Source organism: Triturus cristatus, chromosome 6, assembly GCF_964204655.1.
Source record: "Triturus cristatus chromosome 6, aTriCri1.1, whole genome shotgun sequence".
NCBI lineage: Eukaryota > Metazoa > Chordata > Amphibia > Caudata > Salamandridae > Triturus > Triturus cristatus.
In genome coordinates, this window is record NC_140589.1 from 1,134,215,116 (window position 1) to 1,134,241,352 (window position 26,237).

Consider the following 26,237-nt stretch of genomic DNA (forward strand, 5'->3'; position numbering starts at 1 on the left):
GACTACTCAAACATTCCCTAAAAAGAGCTTTGTGGACACCAAGGGAAACTTTATTGGTGAGTAAAAAGAGGAATACGGCCAACAGACCTGTTTGTGTAACCACATTCTGCCCTAATTCACATCAAATTCGCAAACTAGTCTTGTCGAATTGGCACCTGATCGACGGTCTACATAATGACTTTTCTACACCACCCCTATTTGCATACAAAAAAGAAAAAAGCATAGCCAACTTCATAGTAAGAGCAGCTTTGCCCAAACAACAGCCCCCTACATTGAGAGGGCTACTAGCCCTGCCTCCAATCGTCGGGCATCACAGATGCGGGTCCTGCATTTGTTGTGATCAAACTGTGGAAGGTGATACGTTCACCTTTAGTAACATCTATTGGAAACATGAGGCTTTCACCAATTGTAGAACGAAAAATGTGATTTATGCAGTCACATGCCCATGTCCCAAATTGTACATAGGCAAGACCACCCAGGAAGTACGACAACGCATCATTCAGCACAAATCAAGGATCCGACGTAAAGTTGAAAACGCTCCATTGGTGAGTCATTGGACCATACTGAAACACCGCGAGGAAGACCTCAAGTGGACAGTTTTGTCCAAAATCGAGCTAGATCCACGAGGGGGTGACTTAGACAGTCGCCTGAGCCAAAGGGAGTCATTCCTAATCATGAAATTTAACACCACGACCAACGGCCTTAACGAAATAGCGGAGATATATAGACCACTCACGACGTGAGCATGACCTGTATACTTTTGACAGTTCATTTAATCGGGTCGCCAAATTCCTTTAAAGTTATTGGTTTTCTTGGGCATTTCCTTTAATAAAAGATCTTTCCTACAAACAAGCAGTCCACAAAGTTGGTTCTATATTGGTCCATTCAGAATTTTTTATACCTCTCGTGACGAGTACATGATATAAAAATGAACCAAGTTTTTGTCCAAAGGGCTTGCTACCATCAACTCAATGCGAAACTACATTTCCCATCGTCACCATGCAAAGAACTACAAATCCCATGATTCCTGGGCATGCGCTTTACCTTTCTTCAAAAGATCCAAAATTCACTTCCTGGTTACGGAATCAACCCCCGGTTCCTGTGTATGGCTTCGTCGGACGGTGGGAACGACGCAAAGAAATCGTTACCAGGTAGGCGACGAACCACCGGTTCCCCGTGAGGGGGAAGCTTAAAATTACGTCTCAGCGCTATAGAGTATTAGCCAAGCGCAACCGACACCGACTTCGCTTTGTCGTTACAGCCTCTGTTGGTAGAAGCATTTACAGCCCGACCACGAAAAAATCAAAGGGAACATATGCCCGCCATACTCGTTGACCAGCCAAAATCGCAGGGTGAGCAACCCTCCTGTATGTTGTCCTGTCCTTGTGTGTCTGTCTTATTTAGATACGAATTAATCCGACGAGTAGGTTTACTGTCACATTTGGTTATTTTCAGCTCCAGGCACCAGCTGATTGAAACATTCTTTGGATTTAAAGCAGGCTGAGACCATATATTTTTCCGGTGGGTATGCCAGGCCGAGAATGGAGGCCGGCTCAAGTTCTGTTTTTATCGATTAGAGTAGTAATTCAAACTTTTTTTGATTTCCTTTTCAGATTACATTGGTCCTGATGAGAACCTCATAATGTCAGAGGTTTGAAACGCGTAGACCAGTTGACCAGTCGGTCCTTTACACACTCCATATAAAAAGTCCTGCCCTTGATGTTTTCTTTGGGTCTAAAGTGTCTATTAAGAAATTAACTGTCTTAAAAAGTCCAACACGGATAAACTATCTGTGTTCAATAAGGAGTAGTTGTTTAAGGACCTTTTAGTTTAGTCAAGTATGAGTCAGTTGTTTTGGGTATGAATGGATTGGCCAAGTATGGTAGAAGATTGAATGTTTAAATTGTCTAGGGTGCGGTTAATGTATTGGATTGTTATTCATTTTGTGTATATATATGTTTGCACTAGGAATGTTTGTCTTTATCACACAATTAAATAATGCTTAAAACAAACAAATAAAAAACATTTTGAAGAATAGGCAATTCCTAAAGCCCCATCTTTTGTGTTTCAATTCATGAAAGTTTTTCTAAAATAGTGTGTTATCCTAATCAAATCCAGATAGGACTATGTGTTTTGTTCTTTAATGAAGTAGAAGACAGGCACAGTGAGGAAGAGACAGGGAAACCGAGATTGGCAGTTTTCCGCGAGACCAAGGCAAATAGCAAGAGAGACGGATTACATTAAGCCATTAAGAAAAGAAAACAAGCATTTGCAATGCAATAGGTCTCGCATTAGGAAAGTTTGAGCTATTGGTATTGTAAATGCCAAATTTTGTATTTATGTGTTGGTTCTGAAAATAGCTAAATTAATAGCTTTGTCATGTACAATTCCAATAGTTTTAACTTTTGCACCGACAAACATTGACCGAAAACAAAAAAAAATGCTTAAAATGCGTTTTGGAAACGTTTTGTTCCTGTAACGTTTCTGACTTTTTAAAAAAAGTGAAAATGCACCTACTGACATCGTACAAAATAGGGGGCAGTGTGTGAGGGGGCAGTGTGTGAGGGGGCATTGTATGAGGGCAAAGTGTGAGTGTGTAAGGGTGCAGGCTGTGTGTGTGTGCGGGGTGTAAGGGTGCAGTGTGTGTGGCCTAAAGTAATGTAAGTGGGTAATGTGTGAGGGTACAGAGGGTATAGGGGCAGTGTGTCAGTGGGGCAGTGTGAGGGGGTGCAGAGTGTGAGGGGGGTGCAGAGTGTGAGGGGGTGCAGAGTATGAGGGGGCTGCAGAGTGTGGGGGGTGCATAGTGTGAGGGGGTGCAGAGTGTGAGGGGGGTTCAGAGTGTGAGGGGGGTGCAGAGTGTGAGGGGGTGCAAAGTGTGAGGGGGCAGTGTATGTGGTCTGTGTGAGAGTGGGGCAGTATGTGTGGTCTGTGTGAGAGGGGGCAGTGTGTGTGGTCTGTGTGAGAGGGGGGCAGTGTGTGTGGTCTGCGTGAGAGGGGGGCAGTGTGTGGGCTGTGTGCGAGGGGCCAGTGTATGTGAAGGACCAGTTGCAGGCGACTTGCGAGGGCGTACCTCAAGACACAGTGAGGCGCAAATATAATAAAAGTGCTGTTAGTGGAGAGAGTGATCATCAGAATGTAAGCAGGAAAGCAAAGAATGAAAGTCATACAAAAGCATACGTGTTTGGGTGCATAAAGTAAAATAATGAAACACACATTCAAAAGTAAATAAATATAAGATGAATGCAAAGCACAGAGGCAGGAGGTCAAGTAGTAAGTCACACAGAGCCGAGATTCCGGAAAAGTTGCGAGAAAGAGAATGCGGGGCGGAACTACACGGAAGGGGAGAGACGCGTGGGCGGAGAGGAGCCTGTGAGAACGCGCTGTGGAGATCAAAGAAAAGGTTTGCGACCATACGGAGAGTGAGGGAGTGTGCAGCCTGGTGAGCTGAATGCGTGTGGCAACAGAGGGAGAGCGCAACGTCCACGTGAACTTTGTTCATTTGTTAAATAAAGTTAAACAATAATTCTAATTTAAGCACAAAAAACCTAGCACCAATAGACATTAACCGACATAAAAAAACAAAAATCTACTGATGCGTTTGTGAGAGGGGTTAGTGTGTGTAGTCTGTGTGAGAGGCGGGCAGTGAGAGGGGGGCAGTGTGTGTAGTCTGTGTGATGGGGCAGTGTGTGTTGTCTGTGTGAGGGGGGCAGTGTGTGTGGTCTATGTGAGGGGGCAGTGTGTGTGGTCTGTGTGGAGGGGTAAGTGTGAGTGGTCTGTGTGGAGGGGTAAGTGTGAGTGGTCTGTGTGGAGGGGTAAGTGTGAGTGGTATGTGTGAGGGGGGCAGTGTTTGTGGTCTGTGTGAGGGGGGGGCAGTGTGAACTTTGTTCATTTGTTAAATAAAGTTATACAATAATTTTAATTTAAGCACAAAACACCTAGCACCAATAGACATTAACCGACGAAAAAACCCCAAAATCTACTGATGCGTTTTAGAAACGCTTTGATCCTGTAACGTTTGTGTTTTTGTTAAAATTTAGAAAAGGCACCCACTGACATCATACGAACTAGGGGGCAGTGTGTAAGAGGGCAGTGTGTGAGGGGGAATCGTATGAGGGCACAGTGTGAGTGTGTAAGGGTGCAGGCTGTGTGTGTGTGCGCGGGGTGTAAAGGTGCAGTGTGTGTGACCTAAAGTACTGTGAGTGGGTAATGTGTGAGAGCAGTGTATGAGGGGGCAGTGTGTCGAGGGGGCAGTGTGTCAAGGGGTCAGTGTGTAAGGAGGGGTCAGAGTGGGTGGTTTGTTTTAGAGGGGGGCAGTGTGTGTAGTCTGTGTGAGAGGGGGGCAGTGTGTGTAGTCTGTGTGAGGGGGGGCAGTGTGTGTGGTCTGTGTGAGGGGGCAGTGTGTGTGGTCTGTGTGAGGGGGCAGTGTGTGTGGTCTGTGTAATGGGGAAAGTGTGTGTAGTCTGTGTGAGGGGGCAGTGTGAGTGGTCTGTGTGGAGGGGTAAGTGTGAGTGGTATGTGTGAGGGGGCAGTGTTTGTGGTCTGTGTGAGAGGGGGGCAGTGTGAACTTTGTTCATTTGTTAAATAAAGTTAAACAATAATGCTAATTTAAGCACAAAACACCTTGCACCAATAGACATTAACCAACGAAAAAACCCAAAAATCTACTGATGCGTTTTAGAAACGCTTTGATCCTGTAACGTTTGTGTTTTTGTTAAAATTTAGAAAAGGCACCTACTGACATCGTATGAACTAGGGGGCAGTGTGTGAGAGGGCAGTGTGTGAGGGGGAATTGTATGAGGGCACAGTGTGAGTGTGTAAGTGTGCGGGCTGTGTGTGTGTGAGGGGTGTAAGGGTGCAGTGTGTGTGACCTAAGGTACTGTGAGTGAGTAATGTGTGAGAGCAGTGTATGTGGGGGCAGTGTGTCAAGGGGTCAGTGTGTGAGGAGGGGTCAGTGTGTGTGGTTTGTGTGAGAGGGGAGCAGTGTGTGTAGTCTGTGTGAGAGGGGGCGTAAAGTTAAATTAAAAAAACCTTCAAAGTAAATATATATAATAGACGCATGCAAAACTCATAGGCACGAGGTCAAGTAGTCAGTCACACAAAGCCGAAAATCAGAAAAAGATGCGAGAAAGAAAAGGCGGAGGGGAAATGCATGGAAGACAAGAGACGCATGGGCGGTTAACAAAAAAAACATTCAAAGTAAATAAATATAATAGACGCATGCAAAACTCATAGGCACGAGGTCAAGTAGTCAGTCACACAAAGCCGAAAATCAGAAAAAGATGCGAGAAAGAAATGGCGGAGGGGAACTACATGGAAGAGGAGAGACGCGTGGGCGGTTAAAAAAACAAAATATTCAAAGTAAATAAATATAATAAACGCATGCAAAACTCATAGGCACGAGGTCAAGTAGTCAGTCACACAAAGGCCCAAAAAAAAAAATGCGAGAAGGCGGGGCGTAACTACACGGAAGGGGAGAGACGCGTGGGCAGAGAGGAGCCTGTGAGAACGCGTGGCGGAGATCAAAGAAAAGGCGTGCGACCATATGAAGAGTGAGGGGATGTGCAGCCTGGTAAGCTGAATGCGTGTGGCAACAGAGGGAGAGTGCGGCACGTGCGCACGAAGTGTGTGGTAGAAAATGGAAGCTGTAAAGAATGCGCATGGTTGTGGCAGTTGTTGACAATGCGCGTGATTGTGTTCACATGAACTGTACACGATCCGCAGCTAGGTAGACTTTTCGGACTGCTTACTATAATCTCGCCTATCCATCCCTGCGGGATAGAATAGGCGAGACATAAACAGGCAGCAACGGTGAAAGGTGCACAGGGAAGGAGGAGCTAGCTAAATCTACAGAAAGTGGTGACATGAAGGAAGATGCACAGGCAGATAGGCAGGCAGGCAGGGAGTCATTCATACCTAGAGTGAGACAAAGCCTGGCAGGCAGGGAAGGGAAGGACAGACAGGGAGGTGAGCCACAGCAGTCACAGAAAGAGCACGGACAGGTTATATGAGAGGCGTGAGAGGCGCCCTCAAGTGGGTCTGAGGTGGGTGTTCGATTAAGATAGGGAGTGAGCCAGCAGAGAAGAGGGGAAAGAGAAGGGCATGCTCGTGGGAGGCAGAGAGTGGACACTAACAGGCATAGATGCAATAGAAGGGGGCGGAGAGAAGTGCGCACAGTGAGTAGAGGCACACGCACATGCTGATAGCGAGGGGTTTATAGACAGGCAGAGTGTAAACAGGTAAAGGGCAGACAGGAACAGAGGTGAAGAGATGCAGGCAGACAGAAAGACAGTGAATGGAGAGAGGCTTTGAAGGGGAGACAGTGTAGAAGAGGGACGTTTGTGGACAGAAAGGGGCAGAGAGCATCAGGGGTTTCTGTAGAGGTTTGCTGTTCAAACCTTCCACATAAAGACTGTGAAAACATCTTTAAAATGTTCAGTGCACATAAAACAACCAACAAAAATGTTAAAATCTTAGAATTAAGATTACTGTGTTAACATAATAGCTGCTAAAAAGTGTGAATTAGGATGGTGCATCCCAAATACAGATCATGGACACATCCACTGCCTCCCTTTCATCACAAATAATACAAGGAACTTTTTTTCATTTAAATAAACTTTTCATTCAGGTCATATATCACATACAACGAGGGAGTTGGAAGAGGAGGGGGTCATTCCAGCAATAGATTTGATGTACATTTATTGAAGAAAAACCATTGACAGATGGACAGACCCCTCTCCGTTTCTGACATGCTTGTCTCAAACCCCTACAGTGATGCATATCAAATACACACTGTAAATATGGTGTGCTACGTTTACCCGCTAAAATTTGAGAACAAAGGTTAGGTGGGGGTACTCATTCAAATTCATGTGGCCTTGTCTCCCGTCAAGTGGGTGCAGTTTAGGCGCGTACCCCCACCACTTCCGTCAAACAAAGGTTTAAAATAAATAAATAACGTAAGCATTTTGGAATATGCCAAGGTAATCTTAGACGTTGCTCAGGCATCGTGTCACACCGCTGGTGGTGCACTCAGCTTTCATCCTTAGCTCTCGGACAAACCTACATAACTTTCACAGCCTCTGTAGCGCTGAGTGCAGCGAAGCAAGTGCCACGAAACATGACAGATTCAATACACATCAAAGTAATTAATCGGGGTGTAGACTTTTTAGTGCACTTTACAAATTAATGTCTGCGCCTCGAGAATGGTCCGGAAAACCTGTATTCCACGGATGAAGGCAGAGCCCTTTTTTGCTTTAAAATACTAAGAGTGGCTTGTTACATGGTGATCAATGAAATGGCATTTACATTCAAGAGGAGCAGAGATGAACTCGATATATCCGACAGTCATTGTTACTGGCTGGGACGGGGCTAATGCCTCCAGCCACGTCGTCCAAGGTGGCGGCCGGATGAAGGCGGAAGCTGCACGCGAGGCAGAAGTATAAAACAAGAAACATAACACTTCAGGAAAACTACTAAACAAGCCTTGATCTCTTGTCTTTATGGGCCATGTGTTTAAACACATGGCCCCATAAAGATAAGAAAGCTTTTACGACAGAAGGAAGGCAGACGAGACCGTCCAAGTGGGATGGCTCAGAAAGCCAAAAGTAAACGTCACAAACACCTCTTTTCCAATGGCTGGCCACCGTTTAGCATAAATGGTGACGCCAGCCAATGGGAAAGAGGGGCGGGGCTTAAAGCCCACGCCAGCCGAGACCTAAAAAGCGGAAATAGACAATTCCTGCAGAAAAACTTCAGAGCCCACAAACAGAGCAATTGCTGTAGGCCTGCTCTAATTCAACCGCTGAGATGAGACAGCGTGCACTTGGTATAGTGTAGGCTGAGAGTCGGCTCACTGTCAAGTAACTGTGGGGAACTTTTTTGATACTCCAAAGTATTAACTATTAGTCTGGATAAAATGTGTCCCCCACTAACTCCACAGCACCAGCCAAGAAAAAGAGAGGAGATTCCACTCTGTTGGCCCAACCATTTAATAAAGCCCCCAATGCACTGACCTCATCAAAATATCACACGCCCCAGCCATTGGAAAACACTATTCATAATCACAATTTGGAAAAAAAAGCTCAAAGATCTGAATTCGCAACTACTGGAGAGGTTGGTTAGCTGGCTAGGAAACACGCGTTAAAGAACTGTGGGGCAAATTTACAAGCCCCTCGCGCAACAGGAGTGTCACTTTTTTGCCATTCCGCGGCACTCTATGCAAGCCCATATGTACAAGGCCGCACTCAGTGACTTTGCGTGGCTAAACACAGCCTTGTAAACATGGCCCTCTGCAACGCAGTTTTCTGCAACTAAAGGGGGTGCAATAGGTGTTGCTGTGGGCGTTCCTAGCAACATCCACGGCTTTTTGACACTGCTCCAGATTTACAAGGCGGCGCTAATATAGCGCAACGAGGAGAAATACTTGTATTTCTCCTCATTTTTTGCTCTTTTAATGTGTGCTGCATTCTGTATGCAACAGACAGACAATTGATGGAAGGAATGTAGAACAAATTAGAACATCGTGAGGGTCTTTCTTATCTTTAGTAGGCGTGTTGTGATGGATCATGTTTCTTTTTCTTTTCTGAGATTACGGAGTTCTCGGAGTAGGGGAGATTATCCCCCTCGCCTGCTAATTTAAATGCTCAGCCCCTCTTTTCCCAATGCTCGTGGCGGCAGACTTCCAGCTGAGCCTAGTTTCTTTGCGTTGATATACCGACTTAATCCTACACGTCCTAGCCCCAAAAGGGGGTAAATAAATTGTGGCTGCATTTAGGTGGTTTGTCAGCGCACCATCTCGACAACAAGTCATCTGATGTGCCGCATTCCTTTATTCATGCTTTGTTCCGAAGTAGGAATAATACTTCTACCTCTCCAAGAAGAGAATGAGCGCACATAGCAAACTCGTCGGCCTTGACTACAATTGAGCAGTCTCTTAAAACAGAAAAAACAAAGTGGCAGCCGTTGTAGATGGGAGCAAGCTAAGATTAGGTGCCTGTGTTTTACGCTGCATGGTACCCCTGACACTTTCGTCCTCTCATTCTGCCAACTCCTTGCCTTTTATACCCATTTATAGGTCTTGCCCCGAGTTTTTCACATTGATCTGCCTGGTTTGACTTGTGTGCGCTCTTTCTAACCTTTAAACCTCTCTTTTTCTTTCACCATCTCTTTTGTTGGCATACACCCGCGAGTGTTTACGGTCTTTATTCTAAAACAACTGTAAAACAAAAAAAATGTGCATTTCATTTTTAATTTTTTTTTTTTTTTTGCGGCGTCGCGCGCTCCTTGGCGAGAACGCTATCCCGCCCAAGCAGATTCTTGCTCACGCAGTTTGAGGAGGCGATATTCAGACGCTGGCTCAGTTACAGCAGCTCCCCTGATTGGTGGGGGGTGAGTATCTGGGAGGTGCGGGGGGGGCATGTGAAGAACAACCTTTCATCACTCGTACAAGCAGAGAGAAGGTGGGGACATGTACAGCAGTGCGAAGAACTGCGCAGCTGCCCCATCACTTTATCCTCGCAAACAAAGATCACAATGCCAAGTAAAATGTCAGATATTATTTTATTAATTGCATGCTATTTTGTTTGCCTGCGATAGTATACATTATTAATGTAATATCGCATGCACCCCACAAAGTTGGAAATGGTGATTACAGCCATGGACAAATGTAAGATCCACCTTAATGTATTAGTAACATGGCGTCTAAGGTTGTCGGCAGACGAGTCGTGTTTTAAGGTATTATTTTCTTCCTAGTGTTTGAAGTCCTTCCCAGGATTCAGTTTGTGCATTGTTGAACAGGCTCCTGCTGGGAGTGGGTTGGCTGGTGCGACTGCTGCTGATTATGCAGCAAATGTATCCTCTGCCCAACCCCCAGGGCTTCAGTCTGCTTCTGCTTGCTCTGGCCTAGCTGATGTTAAGGCATAATCGATTGGACGCGTTAAATGTGATGCCCCCTTCCTTCTGACAACCGCTGCACCTGTCAATCGCCTGGCGCTGGGATCCAAGCCTGACAAAATAAAGATGCCTTCGAAATCGCACATTGCGGAACTTAATCTCCAAATAGTGATGGGAAGGAAACGAGCACGCGGCACTTCCTAACCCTGTTTTAGAAACAACAATACAATCCTCATATCAGTTGTTTGCGAGAGCCATTATCTTGCACCTAATGCTCCCAGTTGTTTGGAGCGGATGACCTGGGACATGCACTGGAATCCCACTGTGGATTGAGCAGGTCAATGTTATTTAATGAGGAGGAAGCAAAGAACAAAGAAACCTTTAGCTTGTAAGAGCCATCTCGGCCTGATCACAATGGAATCTCTGCTGACTGAACTGCCTTAGCCCTCCAGGAAGTAGAGGTGGGCGAGACAACAAATTAACACGGCAAGTCTAGCCAAGCCCTGAGACTTTTCCCTGTGAATCATCCAACAAACATCACGTACAATATAATAAAGTCTCTTCAGTATAAAAAAAACTTTCTGTAACACGTAGAAGCTGTGACATTAGCACATCACTTTACAGCACTGCAAAGTGCCTATTAACAAGCATTTGCAATGCAACAGGTCTCGCATTTAAATAACAATGCCTTTTATTTGTTTTAAAAAGCGAAAACAAAAAAAGGCATTGTCATTTACAATGTCAATAGCTCAAACTAGCGTAAATGCGAGACCTATTGCATTGCAAATGCTGGTTACATTCTGTGTTTCAAAACACCACTTTTAGAAAGTAGGTATTTTCTTTCTCAGTCATCCTGTGTGCCTCTGCTGGAATGTGGATTGCCTGTCTCGATTTTGGATGACAGAAGGCTGGGGAGCAGGAGTGGCTCCAGATAGTCTAGGTGGGTCAGGAAAGGGCTGAATAGACCTGGGCTGCAATTGGGGAAGAGGGGAGGAGATTTCCTTGCACCTCAAAGGGCCTGGTCTGCCTCTGGTAATGCCGTCTCCACCTCCTGCCAGGAAATTAAACCAGAGAAGGCAGAACTGGTTCTGGCTGGACACAGACACTCTCTGCCTAAGAGAGCAAAGGATTTTGGGATATAAATATTGGGGCCCAGACCTCTGAACTTTAGAACTCTTTTGGACCAAGAAGACTCCCAAGAAGAAGAGCCGGAGAAGCTGTGAGGAGGAACTACCACCTTGCTGTGTGGGCCAACAGTGGCTGTTTCTGTCTTGGGCAGTGAAAGGACTTGACTGAACTTTCTGCAATCTACTTTGTGAGTTTCTCCAAGGGCTTGAGGTAGAGCTTGCCCCCTGTTCTCAGGAACAGCAAAGACTTCAAGCTTGTCTGCCCTCAGCACTGGGGACTGTGTGTTTTGTGCTGCAACAGAAGAAAAGCAACCCGACGACGTCTACGAAGTCGCTTGCAACTCTGTGTCCTGAAGGCACCGCAGAGGGCACTGCCGCAACGTACCACGACCCTGGTCTCACCGACGACGCCTGCTAATGCCGCCTCTGAGCCGCTGCTCGCACCTCAACCTGTGGGCACCGCACTCCGCCTCACTTCACGACGACGCCTTGGTATCCCCAACAACACCGCTCCATGCCAAAACGACGCCGCTGCTTGCACTGTGGTTCGAAAGCACCGCTCATAAAGTTACACGATGCACAGCTCTCATCCCGCACCGCAGCCTTGGCCTACGGACGCCAGCACCATTGACTCCAGTTCGTCAGCCGTCGACAGCGCTTCAGCAATGACGACACCGCTGCTTGCACCGTGACCTGCCAGCACCGCGACGAGCACTGCATTCACCTCGCACCACCACCCTGGTCTCACCGACGTCATCTGACGCTGCCACAGAGCCGCTGCTCGCACCACGACCTGAGGGCACCATACGACGCACTGCCACACTTTGCACCGCAGCACCCGACACCTGCCGACGCCAGCGCTCCTGACTCCAACAGAGAGGAGATTGATCTGCGACGCGTGTGACTTCAAGGGCCCCGAAGACTCATGCACCGACCTCCGGAACCGACGCCTGCGCACGGCGTGATTACGGAAGCCCCACGAGAGGTCGCAGACACCCTGCATTCCTAAAAGGTACTATTTGCGGGTCTTTCTGACACCGTAGCTGATCCACGACATCGCGGTCAGCCAGAACTGTTTGGATTTGTTTGCTTACGACGCCGTGATATCAAGGAACTGTTTTTCGATATTTTGATAACCAAAGATTTTTAAGTACTGTATTGTGGATTTTTATCGTTTTTGGTCTTGTCTTAAGTATATAAAAATATTGGATATTTTTCAAAACTGGTGTGGTGTCCTCCTTTTGTAGTGCTTACACCGTATTACTGTTGGTTGTGTGCTAATGCTTTACACACTGCCTCTAAGATAAGCCTGACTGCTCGTGCCAAGCTACCAAGGGTGTGAGCAGGGGTAACTCCCTTATCCTGACTAGAGTGGTGGTTTCTGCCTGTCTTTGGCACATGCCCTAGCCTACCAAAAATTCCATTGCTAACAGCCATCTATGATTGTTTTTGTGGAGCAAGTAGTCCCTCCCTGCACAAACACTATCATCCCTGCAACGCAAGCACCCTTGTACCAAGGTGCAAGGGTGCCTGCATTGGCAGCTTTTTTAGCACCGGCACAGGGGTGAACACAGGAATTTGTTGTATTCCTAATATGGTGCATCCCTGCGTTTTGAAAGTGACACAGCTCGGCGCAGCAAAATTGCTTGTGGCACCACGCTGTGCCATTTTCATGTAAATATGCACCACTGCGACTCTCCCTAAATATGGTCAGTAATCTTGAGTCGAACTTAACAGTTTTATTGGATCAAACTAATATGGAAGGCGAGGTCAGGCAAAACATTGTATCTAAGTAAGACAGGGAAATAGTTCTTAGACCAGAACAGCTCCAATCGCTTTGGGAGGGGATGGAGGAATAGAATTTAACCCACCACCAAACGCTCAATTTGTTTCAGGTGTGGCGATTTCTAGGTGATAGACGTTATCCCACTGCCCAAAATCAATGACGGATACGAGAATGATTGGGATTCACGTTGTGACGCGGGATGGCTTGCAGTTGCCCCTAGCTGCTACCCCATGTGCGCTTATTCAAAAGTAGTCCCCTTGGATTCAAACCAGAGGGAGGTACAGCAGGTCCTCAAAAATAAGGGGACACATTGGATTAACTTAATTTGGGTGTAAAATCAACACTTATTATCATGCTGAGAAGGATTTTCAAGGTCAATGCTTCTTAGTTCACATTCACTACAGGAAGGCATCACTAAGATTAAAGTGGTCCCGCTTATTTTTAATCAGCCAATGGATCACATTGGGAGGAAACTAGTGGCCAGTTGTAATGCGGATACCCAAGAAATGCCATACACCACTCCAACTGCAAACCCTTTTGCACCATTAGCAGAGTTAGAGGATACAGACTGACGTGCAACTGGAAATGAAGGGGTATCTGGGAGGGACAATAGGAACGAAACAGAGAACAACTCCCCTCCCACCATACATGAGGGTAAATGAAAACCCCCCTCGAAGTCTCTTTCACAGTAGTAGTACCCTTCTTTTAGCATCTAACTTGGGGTCTCCCGGTATTGGATTCCTTTCATGGAATGTAGAATGTCTGGTCACAAAAGTGCTATGATTTAGTGTTACCTCAAGAGAATTGGGTTACAGAAACAGTATATCTGTATGGATATCAATTCTTTTTTTCCTCTGCTGTCCTCTCCACCAGAGGTAGAGAACAAGTTTCCACTTCCTTACAGCGCAAGCTTTTATGGTCAAAACCGGATTTTACAATGCATTAGTTGCTTTTTTACTGTTTTGGACATCGAACTGTTATGTTTCATAGGGTACCCCAATATAGGCTTGAGTAGTCCCCTACATTTAGGGTACCATTACACTACATAACGGGTTTTTGGTATTGACCTTTTGCCTAGTTAAGTGCTGCATAAATGTCGTATGGTTTCCCGAAAACTAGCCACATTAACATAACCGGTGAGGGTGTCTAGAATCAGTCTGGACACCAATCCCACAGTCTATGTTGTCTAAACGCGTAGATCCTATATAGATTTATAGGAACTACATGACATGGCTTCGCCAACGTTGGTTTGGTTCTTATTTAACGGTCAAATCTGAGTAGTTCAGTTGTGCTTTCCTCAGAAGACACCTACTCGCATCTACCCAGAGACGTCTGGAGTGGGAAGGGAAAAATCCACCACAGTTGAGTAGGCAGATCCTATTTATTGACTGTAGGTTTATTCAAGCTTGAAGTACAAATAGTTCCTTTTGTGCATAAAACCTTCTCTGTCTCCTTGAAACCTTTTCAACAATGGCTGTCGAAGATCACGTTGCGCCAGTAGAGCAAGGAAAACATGAAGGTGAAATAAACATTGTGGAAAATGTCAGAACTGCCCTTAGTTTAAAACTAACAGACTACGGAGTCACAGACAAAGGTGGGACAGTAACTTTTGTTATTGAGGCACATGAGTCATATAGAACAGAGGTATTCTATTCATGGCTTAAATTCCCACTAATGAATGCACGCACAAATACATTTCATTCATACACGGAGGATGAAGTACCAGATGAATACTGTCCGCATGAGGACATTGAAGTTCCACTCACCTACCAGGCGCACATAAGCTGGTTTAAAGGCACCCTCCCACACACAAAAGACAAAGTTAGACTCGGTCTGGTCAGCAGAGACGGAGCGACTTAGCCGGTCCGGACGGCTTACACACCGCACCCAGACATTGACACAATGCCTGTTGCAGACTTATGTCCCCTACACAAAAAAATAATAAAACTTTACAGAAGCCTGACAATCCATACGGTCTAGTTTTAGACTACAGACATCTAAACACATGCACAATGACATTTGCAGTACAGAGTGCAAACAGTGCCGCATTAATGAACATTGTGCGGAAAAAAATAAAAAAAACACTAGACATCTTGAATGGATTTTTCTGCCAAAATATAGCGCCTGAGAGCAGATATTTGACAGCATTCTTAGCCCTTAGCTCTCAGCGTCAATTCTGCCAACTACCTCAAAGGTATAAAAATATACCTGGGTAACTGAGTTACTTCAAAATTTAGATGAGAAGGCATTGTCCTACATAGATGACATTTATCTGACGGATGATGATCTAAAAGATCATTTGAAAAGAGGGAGCAACATAATTTTGGGGTTCGCCTCGGAGGGTTACAAATTCAACTTTAAAAAAATTTGAAAATAGCCCACCTCTATGTCCTATTTTTGGGATACAAGTTATCAAATGAAGGGAAAAGTCTAGCAGCTAACTCTTTAGAAAAGTGTGCGCTGCTCCAACCTTGAAAAAACTCTGAAAAACGTAAATCTATTTTGGGATTCTAAATTTTGGCAGAGCATACATTTTGGATTACGCAGAAAAAGTAAAACCTTTCTACGACACATGGATATCCGTTATTCCTTACAAGCAGACATGATAGCTTCAAAACACCTACAAACGTATAAATACCACATATCTGGCAATCCGTATAATCGCGGGTCAATCAGGGTACACCTACCAAACCTTCAATAAAGGCGAAACTGTACCCATTACGTACAAATCACATCTGTACACAAACGCTGCGATTCACTTCGCATCTACTGAAAAGATTTTAGCAGCGGTACAGATGGCTGTAGTGAGAGAAAGAGCATTGGCTGATGGGAAACAAATAATTGTCGTGACTCCAGTACCAGCCTTAGAGGCTGTTAAAAAAGGCTATCGCTGCAAATGCTAAAGCCTTTTATCCAAGATGGATACAATGGGCTAATTTTCTCACAGCATCAGATATAGACTACAAATTTGATTCTACATTAAAAACACAGGCATTCCTGCAGTACAAACAAGAATATTGTCTCCCGAATTAAATTATGTCTCTAGATCAGTATGAATACATCATTTAAATTGACGGTTCTGCTCAGCCAGCCATAGGAAGTAAACAGCAATAAAGAGCAGCTTGTGCGATTGTAAAAGGACGTATGCAGGAAGGCAAGTTCCATCCTAGCAGTACGAAGACGAAGTATCTAGGGGATTGCATGACACAGCTGGCAGAATTAAAAGCACCATTACTGGCACTAATAAATACAGATCGAAAATTCCCTACACTCATTGTGTGCGATTCCTTTTATTATGTCCAATCCTATAATGAATATCTTAATCACTGGGGTCAGAATGGGTTTAAAGACATAAAAGGTTGCACAATAAAGCACAAAATGCCTTGGGAACAAGTGCAAAAGTTGAAGAAAAACTTGCCGAGAGCTCAGCTGATACACACGCTGAGTCATCAACGTGATGGCATTCACGTTGAAGGGAATTAATTGGCTGATGAAGCCGCAAAAAAGGGGGCCGTACGAACTGCTGCAGTAGCTGCAATCACTCGTTCTAGCACGAGAATAGACGGAAGCATAATGGTAGCGGTTATTGCTTCACGCAAAAACAGCAAAGCCTTGCCAAAAGGCTTTCAATTCAAGTACTCCTACAAGTAAGATGCAAAAAATATTCTGTATGCTCAAATTCCAAGAGTGGGGGATAGAGTTATACCAAACATGGATCGCACATTAGGCTTAATTATAGCTGCACACGAGGGTTTTGTGTTCTGCACACAGGAATTACTGCAACTATTTCATTACTGAAACAACGCTATTGGTGGCCAGGTTTAACTAAACAGACAATAATATTTGTCCTTAAGTGCAACGTGTGTCAGCAGATGAAGGGTTCCACCGTAGCACGTCCGGCTCAAACACCACAACTAATTTCAGACAGACCTCTTGCTTGTGTCTATTTGGACCACTGCGGCTCCATACAATCTGATGGGGCTTACAAGTACATCTTGGTTGCAGTGAATTCGTGCTCTAGATTCCGGTGGGTTCGGCCTCAGCACTTGGCTGAAGTTTTGCGAGTCTTCATAGGGACATACGCAGATGGCACTTTACATTCTGACCATGGCCCTGCGTTTAGCTCTAGGGCTTACAAGGAAGCTATGGGAAGTTTGGGTGTTGCATTGCACTACTGCTCTCCATACCATCCCGAGGAAAATTTGGTTGTGGAGAGGAAAAAACGGGACTTAAAGCAATCTTTAAAAGGAAGGGTATAAGGTTTGGTTGGTAGTTTGGTCCATCATCTATATGGGGTCCAGGAGGCACTGAATAATATGCCAAGAAGTTCCCTAGGAGGTGGCACCCCTTACAAAGTCCTATTTGGGACACAAATGAGGGTACCAGACCTCGACTGTGAAAGCACAGTAGTGGATGAAAAGCATCAATAAACGTTTGCTGTTTTACAGGATCTCAATGAATTCCGGGTACTACAAAGCAACGTGCAAGTAAAACGCACCGCTACTGGTGAAGTGAAATCAGCCACAGCAAGACCTGCCTGATCTCAAAAGTCGGGGACCTGGTCAGAGAAAAGACTGTGGACAAGAAAGAATTAAGACAATCATGCAGAAAGCCTGTAGCTGGCTGTCCTGGCTGTTAAAGGAACAAGCAGTACTTCTCCCGCCTATTGCCAGAAAAAAAGAGAAGAGATTTGTCTCCATTGATCTGATCAAACCACACAATGTGGCTGATACTGAATAGTAGGCCACGTGGGCTCCTGGGTAGCCTTCGCTCTCCTCTCACTACAATACGGGAGGTGCAGATGGAAAGAATGATAACATTTGAATATTTTACTCTACGTAGTAATGGAGTTACCAACGAGATGGAACTCGTTCCTATTGAAATTGAACAACAACTAAATTAAAATGAAACGCAAATATCAATTCAGCCTAACACCGACATCTACATCAACATGCTTCCACAAGAGACATCTGCAAGTTCAAGAAAACCTGCTGAGCTACCAAAGATAGTTTGAACTGCATCTGGCTACCTCATTGATTTCGACACCTTTTCTCTGGATCCAAGTGAACCTGAGTCACTGTCCGCTCCAGTTTCCCGTACAAATCAATTTCATGATTTTTACATCTTTCTGAAAAAGGCATACCTCACCATGGCTACAGCTCTAGATAATAACAGGAATACTGTTCCTACTATTTTGGATAGACTTAGTGACTGTCTTTTCCTTACTTGTGAATGGACACTATCTCCCCAAACACTCTGCAGTATCACAAGTGAACTTGTTATTGAAACCTTATACGTCATCTCACCGTGAACAGAGAGACCTGTCCTATGTGAACATTTCAGCAGTTCCAGTTCCTGACTGAATAGTTTGGGATACGGTTTCATATGATGTGCTTGGTCCCAATGAACTTTTAAAAACTCCACATGTATTCACCTCAAGTACATATTCTGACGATTGGGTTTGAAACTGTTAATAATATGTTATCTGATTTTGAAATATCTACAGCATTTTCGAAGAACGAAATGTTTGATGGCTCATCTGATTTTTATACCATGTACGGTTACCAACATTATGGTCATTACTTTCTGAATAAAACAAATGCACCACGTAATGTTTTCACATACCACCAATGGTATCATTGCCCAACACCACCGAAAGGTAGCTAACAAACGTTTGCACAAAAATTTGCTTATTTTTCTGGGTTTAATACATCAGATCCACGCTCATATTATTATATATTTGCACCTACATCTGCAAAGAAAAATATGCTCACTAACACAAAACAGATATATTCTACGTACTTCATTGCCCAACTGGCTGAACATGGTTTTAACTTAAGGAAAGACACCATTGACATAAAAACAATCTGGGGTACTAAGGAACGGCAGGTTCAGGGAACAGAGGCCCTATTTAGAGCATGTCCTAAACCAGAACAGATGATTTTCCTGAACAAAACTGTGCAAAAGACTTCCTGTCTTGCGTTAGCCAAGATGAAGGACTTGAATACACCTTGTGTTCCCTCTCTTTGAACAACACTTTGCAAAAGACTTCCTGTCTTGGGTTAGCCAAGATGAAGGACTTGAATACACCTTGTGGTCCCTCTCTAACACACTTTGAGGTATGGCAAAACTATACAGCAAATGGTGGGGGAACATCAGATGACATCTTGCACAAAGTTTCATACACTTCAACAAGCACACAATTGGAAGGAATGGTTAGTTTGGCCCATCAACACAAATTGGTGTTAATCAAGATTCAAGGTTACCCCTTAAGGGTTTAGTATCCATAGGCCCGACTTACGCTATCTACAACGAGAACATTCGGGAGTGGTGACATCATACAGTATTGGGAAGTTATGTTTAGATAGGCTAAGCAACTCAACACAGTCACAGGTGAAACAATTATCCCTACTGTCAGATGACGTAAATCTTAGGGATTTTTTATTAGGTCCCCGAAAGCCACGTCAGAAACGCTTCCGGTACGCCGTTTATAATGAAATTTGGAAAATCTCTCAACAGGAAGCTGCGGAGAGATTGCATGAGATTGACAGAATTAATCTAGAAAAGGCTTTGGCCGTGGTGGACAATGGCATGACCACACTGACATCCGAGATTTAATCACTCGTCGACATTGTATCTTCTGCTATAGATATAATGGAACAAGATCTGTACGTCTTACTACATGGACAATCATAGTTACATTCTATTGTGTTATTAAGCTGGATGCTATAATCATTGCACTCTGGTTATGTTCCCTCGCGATATATCAACAGTACCTCTCTGTTCTCTGCATAGAATTTGATGAAAAGGCAGAAAAAAATGGCACATAGGGATGTGAAATATACAATGCTGCGCATTGAAAAATTAGACCAATTACCTTTCACCGTGGCGGAATCGCCACCCACAGAATGGTTAATTCATGGCCATATAACATTGCCAATACAAACTTTCCAGTTTCAATTTTGTCTAGTACATCACCAGGTAGGCAGATATGAAGCAATGGGTAGGGAATTCATCTATGAATCTTGGGAATTACCGTATAGGTTTCGATTCAGGAACGGCGACACTGAAGTATTTCTCAGTGGTACAGATTGCGATCTCTAATTTGCCAGGATATTATGCTTCACGCGGCCTGCAATGGTCCAGTAACTAACTTATGCTGTCATTTGAAAGTATCCCCAGCTGCCATGATTAATCCAGTGTTCAGGCTACTGTTAAATGGGAGTTACTTAATGCTGAATGATCAAGGTTGCTGTGGGATGCTTCCAGGCATCGCATATCTGGTCACTGCAAGTTCCAGGGTTACTTGTGTGCAAGTATTGTTGACAACGACCCACACAGTCAGGGAGGCGCTGTTAAGGCCTTCGTTTAAGGTTTCCTTTAGACTGTTTGATACTCTGAGTCGAATGAAAGCCATGCTTTTACAGAAAGATGTGCCCTTAACCTAAGCCCGAGAGACTTTTGATCTCCAGGTTGCAAGCTCCTCAGCTGAGATACAGGCACTGATACGTAAAAAGTGCCCTTTCCATTTCGGAGAAATGGTACAATGCATCTTTAACATGTCTGATACGAAGGTTATAGTACACCTATTTAAGACCATAGGTTCTGGGCTGTTAAGCACCTTTCAGACAGTCTTTGGAGTGACTCCAGCTTTTACACATACCGTGGGTAAAGGCACATTGGGAGCATTTTTGGAGGACTTTGCTAATTCTGCTACTGATAATGGGTATCCAGATTAAAAAAATTCTGCTACACAATGGACGTCCCAGTCACCAAGGAAATGGTAAAAGCACTCATGTAGAGACGTTACTGTGATCGCCTGGTACTCCATCTTGGCACACCTCAACTTCGGGAGCTAAGCGAGTCTTGGTTCCTATCCTTTCGACCTGTGTGCATTGACTGGGTTTTGTTTGTCTTTCGCTGCTGCACCATGGCTTTCAGACGTACTCAGTGGCTCAGACTATAAACTATATATACTATTAGAGTTTATTTTTTTGAGATATTTATGAATTTTTCAAAAAATGTAAACACCTTTTTAGAATGTTTAATGCTCGATTAGTAGGACATTCCCTTTTTAGTATGCCGTCCGGTCGGATGAGGAGTGGGTGTTATGTTTCATAGGGTACTCCAATATAGGCTTGAGTAGTTCCCTAACCCTTCACCTACATTTACCTTACCATTACACTACCTAATGGGTTTTTGGTATTGACCTTTTACCTAGTTAAGCGCTGCATAAATGTCGTATGGTTTTCCCCTTAAACTAGCCACATTAATTATGCAAATAGTGCACACTATTGATCGGAAACGCAGAGGGCTTACACGTAGAAGTCTCCACGCATCATATGCGAAATTGGGTATTTTGTAGAAATAAGGGAGTGCACACAGTCTTCATGCGAGTGGATTGGAAGTGGCTTCTACGGTTTGCCGGTCAGGTTCGTATAGTTGTTTTCAGCGAACACGGTCTCAGAGTCATTCTAGAGTTCCCCTGACTAAGGGTTTTTTGAAACCCGAAATGCTTTGGGAAGAAGAAACTTTTTATTTGTAAAATTTGGATTGTGATGTAACATTGTTGACAAGACAAAAGTATTTTTACAATTACAGATGGGATGAAATATAGGATTGGATTTGATTATATCCTCATTGAATTAAAACTGTTAAACACAGTAAAGAAAATAGTTTAATCACTTTAAATTTTGATTAAGAAAGTTAACTACTACCAGAACCTCACAGGTCTAGGAGTTGTGCACCTTGTGTGTTGTGTACATTTTTGTACTCCATTCAAATATTGATCAATCCAGTGTTACGTGCAATTTTAATTGCACAGTGGGCACTGGACAGAAACATCTTGAGGAAGAACTTAATCCAGCTGAAATCCATAGCGCTTTTGAATTGCTAAGAGAGCTAGTTAGGTTATTCTTATTTGTCACACCACAAGTAGCCCAAGACAAGATACGCAAATGATTTGATCACTCTTGCACATCATAGTTTGAGTCTTTAAGAGATACGGGCATGCAGGAAAGCATATAAAGTTGCATTGGCTGCAAGACAGTAGGTTATTAGGGAAGAAGCATAAGAGGCCCTGCTGTGTGCGAGTGAAGTCAAAGATCAGCAGATTTTCTAGACAGTGATAAATGCTATCTATTTTGCTGATGACTACCCCCCAAAATGAAGAACTCCATTCCACCCAAAATTTAGGTTAACTATTTTAAGGCTGCATATTCTTCAATCCTTTTGAGCGAAGCAAGTAGCACTTTTATGACGTCTAGGGACTGGAAAAAATAGGTCCTATTCAGATCCAGGTGGGACAGGCAATAAAACCAAGTCTCAGTAACGAAGCCCTGATGGGGAACGGGTTGATATATTTAAGGGGAATGCTGAACTCTGGGCTCCATTATATCAAATGTGTTCAGGGCAGCTTGGCCAAGGACAATCCTAAGCCCGATTTTTAAGAAGAATGCCAGGAACGATCCAACTTGTTACCATCTCATCTATCTCCTCCTCAGTAAAGACCTTGGGGAGAGTCCTGTTAAACAGATTAGAAACGTGGGTGAAGGAGAGAGGAATGCTGTCAGATATTCAGTACAGGATTAAACCAGGGGTCGAAACAGTAGAGCAAATTTGAATCTATATTTGTTAGCCAGTAAATATGCACAAAGAAGTTCTCTGTGTAGATTTAATTTATTAACCTCAGTTCAGCAATTGACAACATTTATAGATCAAAATTCTGGGGACTGATGCTAGAGATTGGGAACGCAAGCTCAATGATTAACTACTCAGGGAGATGGGTTTGATACAACAAAATTGGGAATTCATGGAATCATTTTATATTAACTGGGGGGCACCAAGGGTGCATACTGTCCCCCTTCTTGTTCTCTTTACATAAAGCAGAGAACATGCTTTACAAAAAGAGTGAGAACCCCGTAAGTGAACAGAAGATCAATCCCTGTACTACTTTATGCAGATGACGCAGTAGTGTTGGCTAGGAGCCCAAACAGGCAAAAAATTACTGGATTATTGTAATTTATTTATGAGAAGTCTCAGTCTTTCAACAACCAGTGTTAATCATATGTGAAGAGATGTGGCCAAGAAAGGACCAAACCAAGGATATACCACATAAATGGCACTAGATAGATGTGTAGGGCTCATTTTTAATAACACTTTAGCATGGGATAATGAAATGGAGATCAGAAATAAGAAGTGTATTAGAGCAATTGAAAAAGTTCATAGATTTCCGGGTAAATTGAGACCTAGACGCTGAAGTTGTATAAAACTAAATGTACTACAGTGGTGACTTATGGGGCGGGGTTAGAGTGAACCTCTGACTACTGTGAGACAGTGCTCCCCTCGCTGTATATTGCTGCATCAATCGTGTCATTTATCCAAGCTGCTGTTAAGATTTGGAAAAGATCTGTCTGCAATTCAATGTCAGACGGTTTTGAATATTTTAATTGTAAAAGTATGTTTTTAATCCAATTCTGTTGCTATGATAGGCCGTTTTATGTGTATTTTCTAATGGTGATCCCCATAATTTAATTAGCTGAGCAGCCTACAGAACATAGAGTGTAAGATATGAGATTTAGACTGTTATGAAAGTAGCGCATTGCAAATTTACAAGGAGGCCTAATAAAGCGATACGTAGAGTTAATTCCCTGAGCGTCTTAAAAGGAATAATTGTTGCTGGTACAGATTTTTTTTTCAAAATGTACTATTTAAACTACACTGTATTGATTATCCAATAAATGTAGGTCACTACTAAGATCTGATGTTGTGATTTTTAACATAGTTTATAGTAGGTTATTACTCATTTTATCGTTTAAATGTGTTTTTATCCGTTTATTTGTTTTTATCATTTTTCATTTATGGTCAGAATTGGTCTAATAAAGATAGAGATATAGATCAGATTTGGTACAATAACATGCTACTCGGGTTACATCTGTATTGTTTTGATTGTTCATTGATTTACTAGAAGAAAGCATAATTAGATGCAAATGACTTAATGACCATTGAATGTTTTTTTGTTTGGTTTTATTTAGTTTTTTTACATTAGAAAAAATTGACAGTAAAATTCTGAACAGAGCAGAGCACTTGTTTGACTAAACGCCAGGAATAGAGAAATAAATCAGTCCTTCCGCAGCAAGAATGTCTCCTCTTTTACACCATCCTTGGTGACAATGCTAATTTTAAGGGCATCGCCAGTGTACACGTCTCTCTCTGCAGCTGAAATGAAGACATCTTTAACAAGCTGTATGGCTCTGTCCAGAGTCAACTCCACACGCTCCACATTCTGCATATTCTTGTAACCGATCTAGAAATTGCCAAAAATAAGAAAAAAAGGGTTAAGGTTCTGAACACCTATGAAATATTAACATTTCTAATGGGTGATTTGTATATTTCTGGGCCACATAAAATTAAATTCACATGGTGAGGGCAAGAATATAAACAGTTAAAATAATTTTTATGGGCTGTAAAAACTTGCACTGGAACCCTTGACAGAGGTCATTGAAACAGCTTGCATATTGTATGAAGAAGCAGAATTACAAGGCACCGTTTTCTTTTTCAGGATTACTTGAAAATGCTACCAAAACGTAACTGCCCCCAAGTGATGTTTTAGAAAAAATGCGACAACTTTATTTTACTCTTCAAAACGTATTTGTTACTGTGTACCTTCTAATTTTAGGTTTTAGGTGAAGGTTGCCCCTTACAAGTTTATCTTTTTAATAGGAATTGTTTTTCTTCATCATTAAGGTTAATTTGTCTGCATTTCTTCTACACAACTCCAGATTCACTTCAGCCCCAAAGGCAGAATTATTTTGGAAGATTATCCCCAAATGCATATCCATCATTGGTATTCCTGCTGTAATATGAATTACACCAAAATATGAATTGCACTACTGTTGTTATGCACTAGTTCTCTTTCGTGACAGGCGAGGAATTCATGACATTTACAAGTAGAGATCTTACCTGGTTGTCTAACAGTGGCTGAAGCATGGCACTTGCAGAGCCTCCAGCTTTGTATGCATCTCGTTGGTACGACCCAACAGGATCAAAACTGTAAACTGCTCCTTTTCCTTCCAAAAGCAAATAACATAGCAAGTTAATTCAAAAACTTCAAATAAAACGGCCATTTAAAAATATGTGGCTTAATGGTAAAGTTACACAAAGTGCGTGTGCACTCCAACTTGAACCAAATTACATTGGGAATGTGTTCTCAAGGTGCTAAGCATGTGGGAAGTTTGTACAATTAGAAAGTGAAAACATCTGAGCTCCTGAATAGAGCTGCATCTCAGAGCAAGGTAGCACTGCTCGACTAACTAGCAGAACCAACACAGCCAAAAGCATCTATAAAAAGTGTGCACCCACTCATGGCTGAAACAAACTGAAAAATATGAAAAGCATGGCTCAAAAACTGCACTTAAGTACAGTGTTACCATCAACTCTATTGACAGATATTATTCGGCATGTCATCAAACTTGAATAATGTTCAACCATAGTGCAAATGAAGCAAGCCATTGGAAAAAAACAATTCTCCAATGACACTTTCATCATAAACGGTCTCAGTCAGTAAGGAGTCCAGAACGGGACTGTGTGATATGGGTTGGCAGGGCTGAAACATAGCGGGACGTTTAATTACCATCACTTGCATTTAGCTTAACTGACAGTTGCAAATGTTTTCATTATTTTCCCCCAAAATGTATGCCTATGTCTGTGCAAATGGAAAATCTGGCCCCATAAGTTACTGGGTGCAAGTGGTGGTGGATAGACACTTCAGTTCTGTCCACTGCAACAGCCAGTGTTGTGCTCAAGGTTTATGGCGACCGTTCTTGACGAAGCAGAGTTTTCTATGGTACTATGAACTTTGCTGCTTTCCGTACAATATCACTTCTAGAGTCATGTCCTAGCCAAGGACATTCTTTCATGGAACTTTAAAACAGTTATGAAGTATTGAAGACTGTCATACATACGTTGGAGCAAATCTACAAAACATATGAGTTAACTGCAGATGAGGCTTCCCTTTCATAGGGATCAAGTTTAGATTCCACCACTAAAGGACAAAACATTTTTACACCAAGAGAAGTAGGTCTTCTTTCAAATTAATATCTTTCATTCATTTCCTTAAAAAAAAGACAATTCATTACCTTCTTCATCAAGTCCACCAATTATGTTATAGACATAGTATGGAAAGAAGCGTTTTGAGTAGAGGATAGTTGACAGCATTGCAGCGATGGCTCCACTTGTCATCGTCTTATTATTTGAATGTTTATACATCTGAAATTATAATAGAAAAATTATTAGGACGCAAAAATGTCATGAATTAATTTAGCTCAAATGCAAGGTTTATTTACAAAGAAGTTAATCATTATTTGATAAAGGGGGTTACAAACACTACAAGAAAAAAAGTTTCCAAATGGTTTAAACCTCCCTTTTTAGCACTACAA

At 43.1% G+C, this 26,237-nt stretch overlaps 1 protein-coding gene across 1 annotated transcript in view; it reads right to left on the reverse strand.

Moving 5' to 3' along the window:
• Positions 1-23,809: 23,809 nt before the first annotated feature.
• Positions 23,810-26,237, reverse strand: part of PSMB1 (proteasome 20S subunit beta 1) — a 45,313-nt gene continuing 42,885 nt past the window's right edge. Inside the window, exons 4-6 of the mRNA XM_085612030.1 lie at positions 25,938-26,067; positions 24,763-24,869; positions 23,810-24,106 (exon numbers count right to left, since the gene is read on the reverse strand). Coding sequence (XP_085468156.1) covers positions 23,921-24,106; positions 24,763-24,869; positions 25,938-26,067 — 423 coding nt within the window. The 3' untranslated portion in view covers positions 23,810-23,920. The remainder of the gene's footprint in view (positions 24,107-24,762; positions 24,870-25,937; positions 26,068-26,237) is intronic.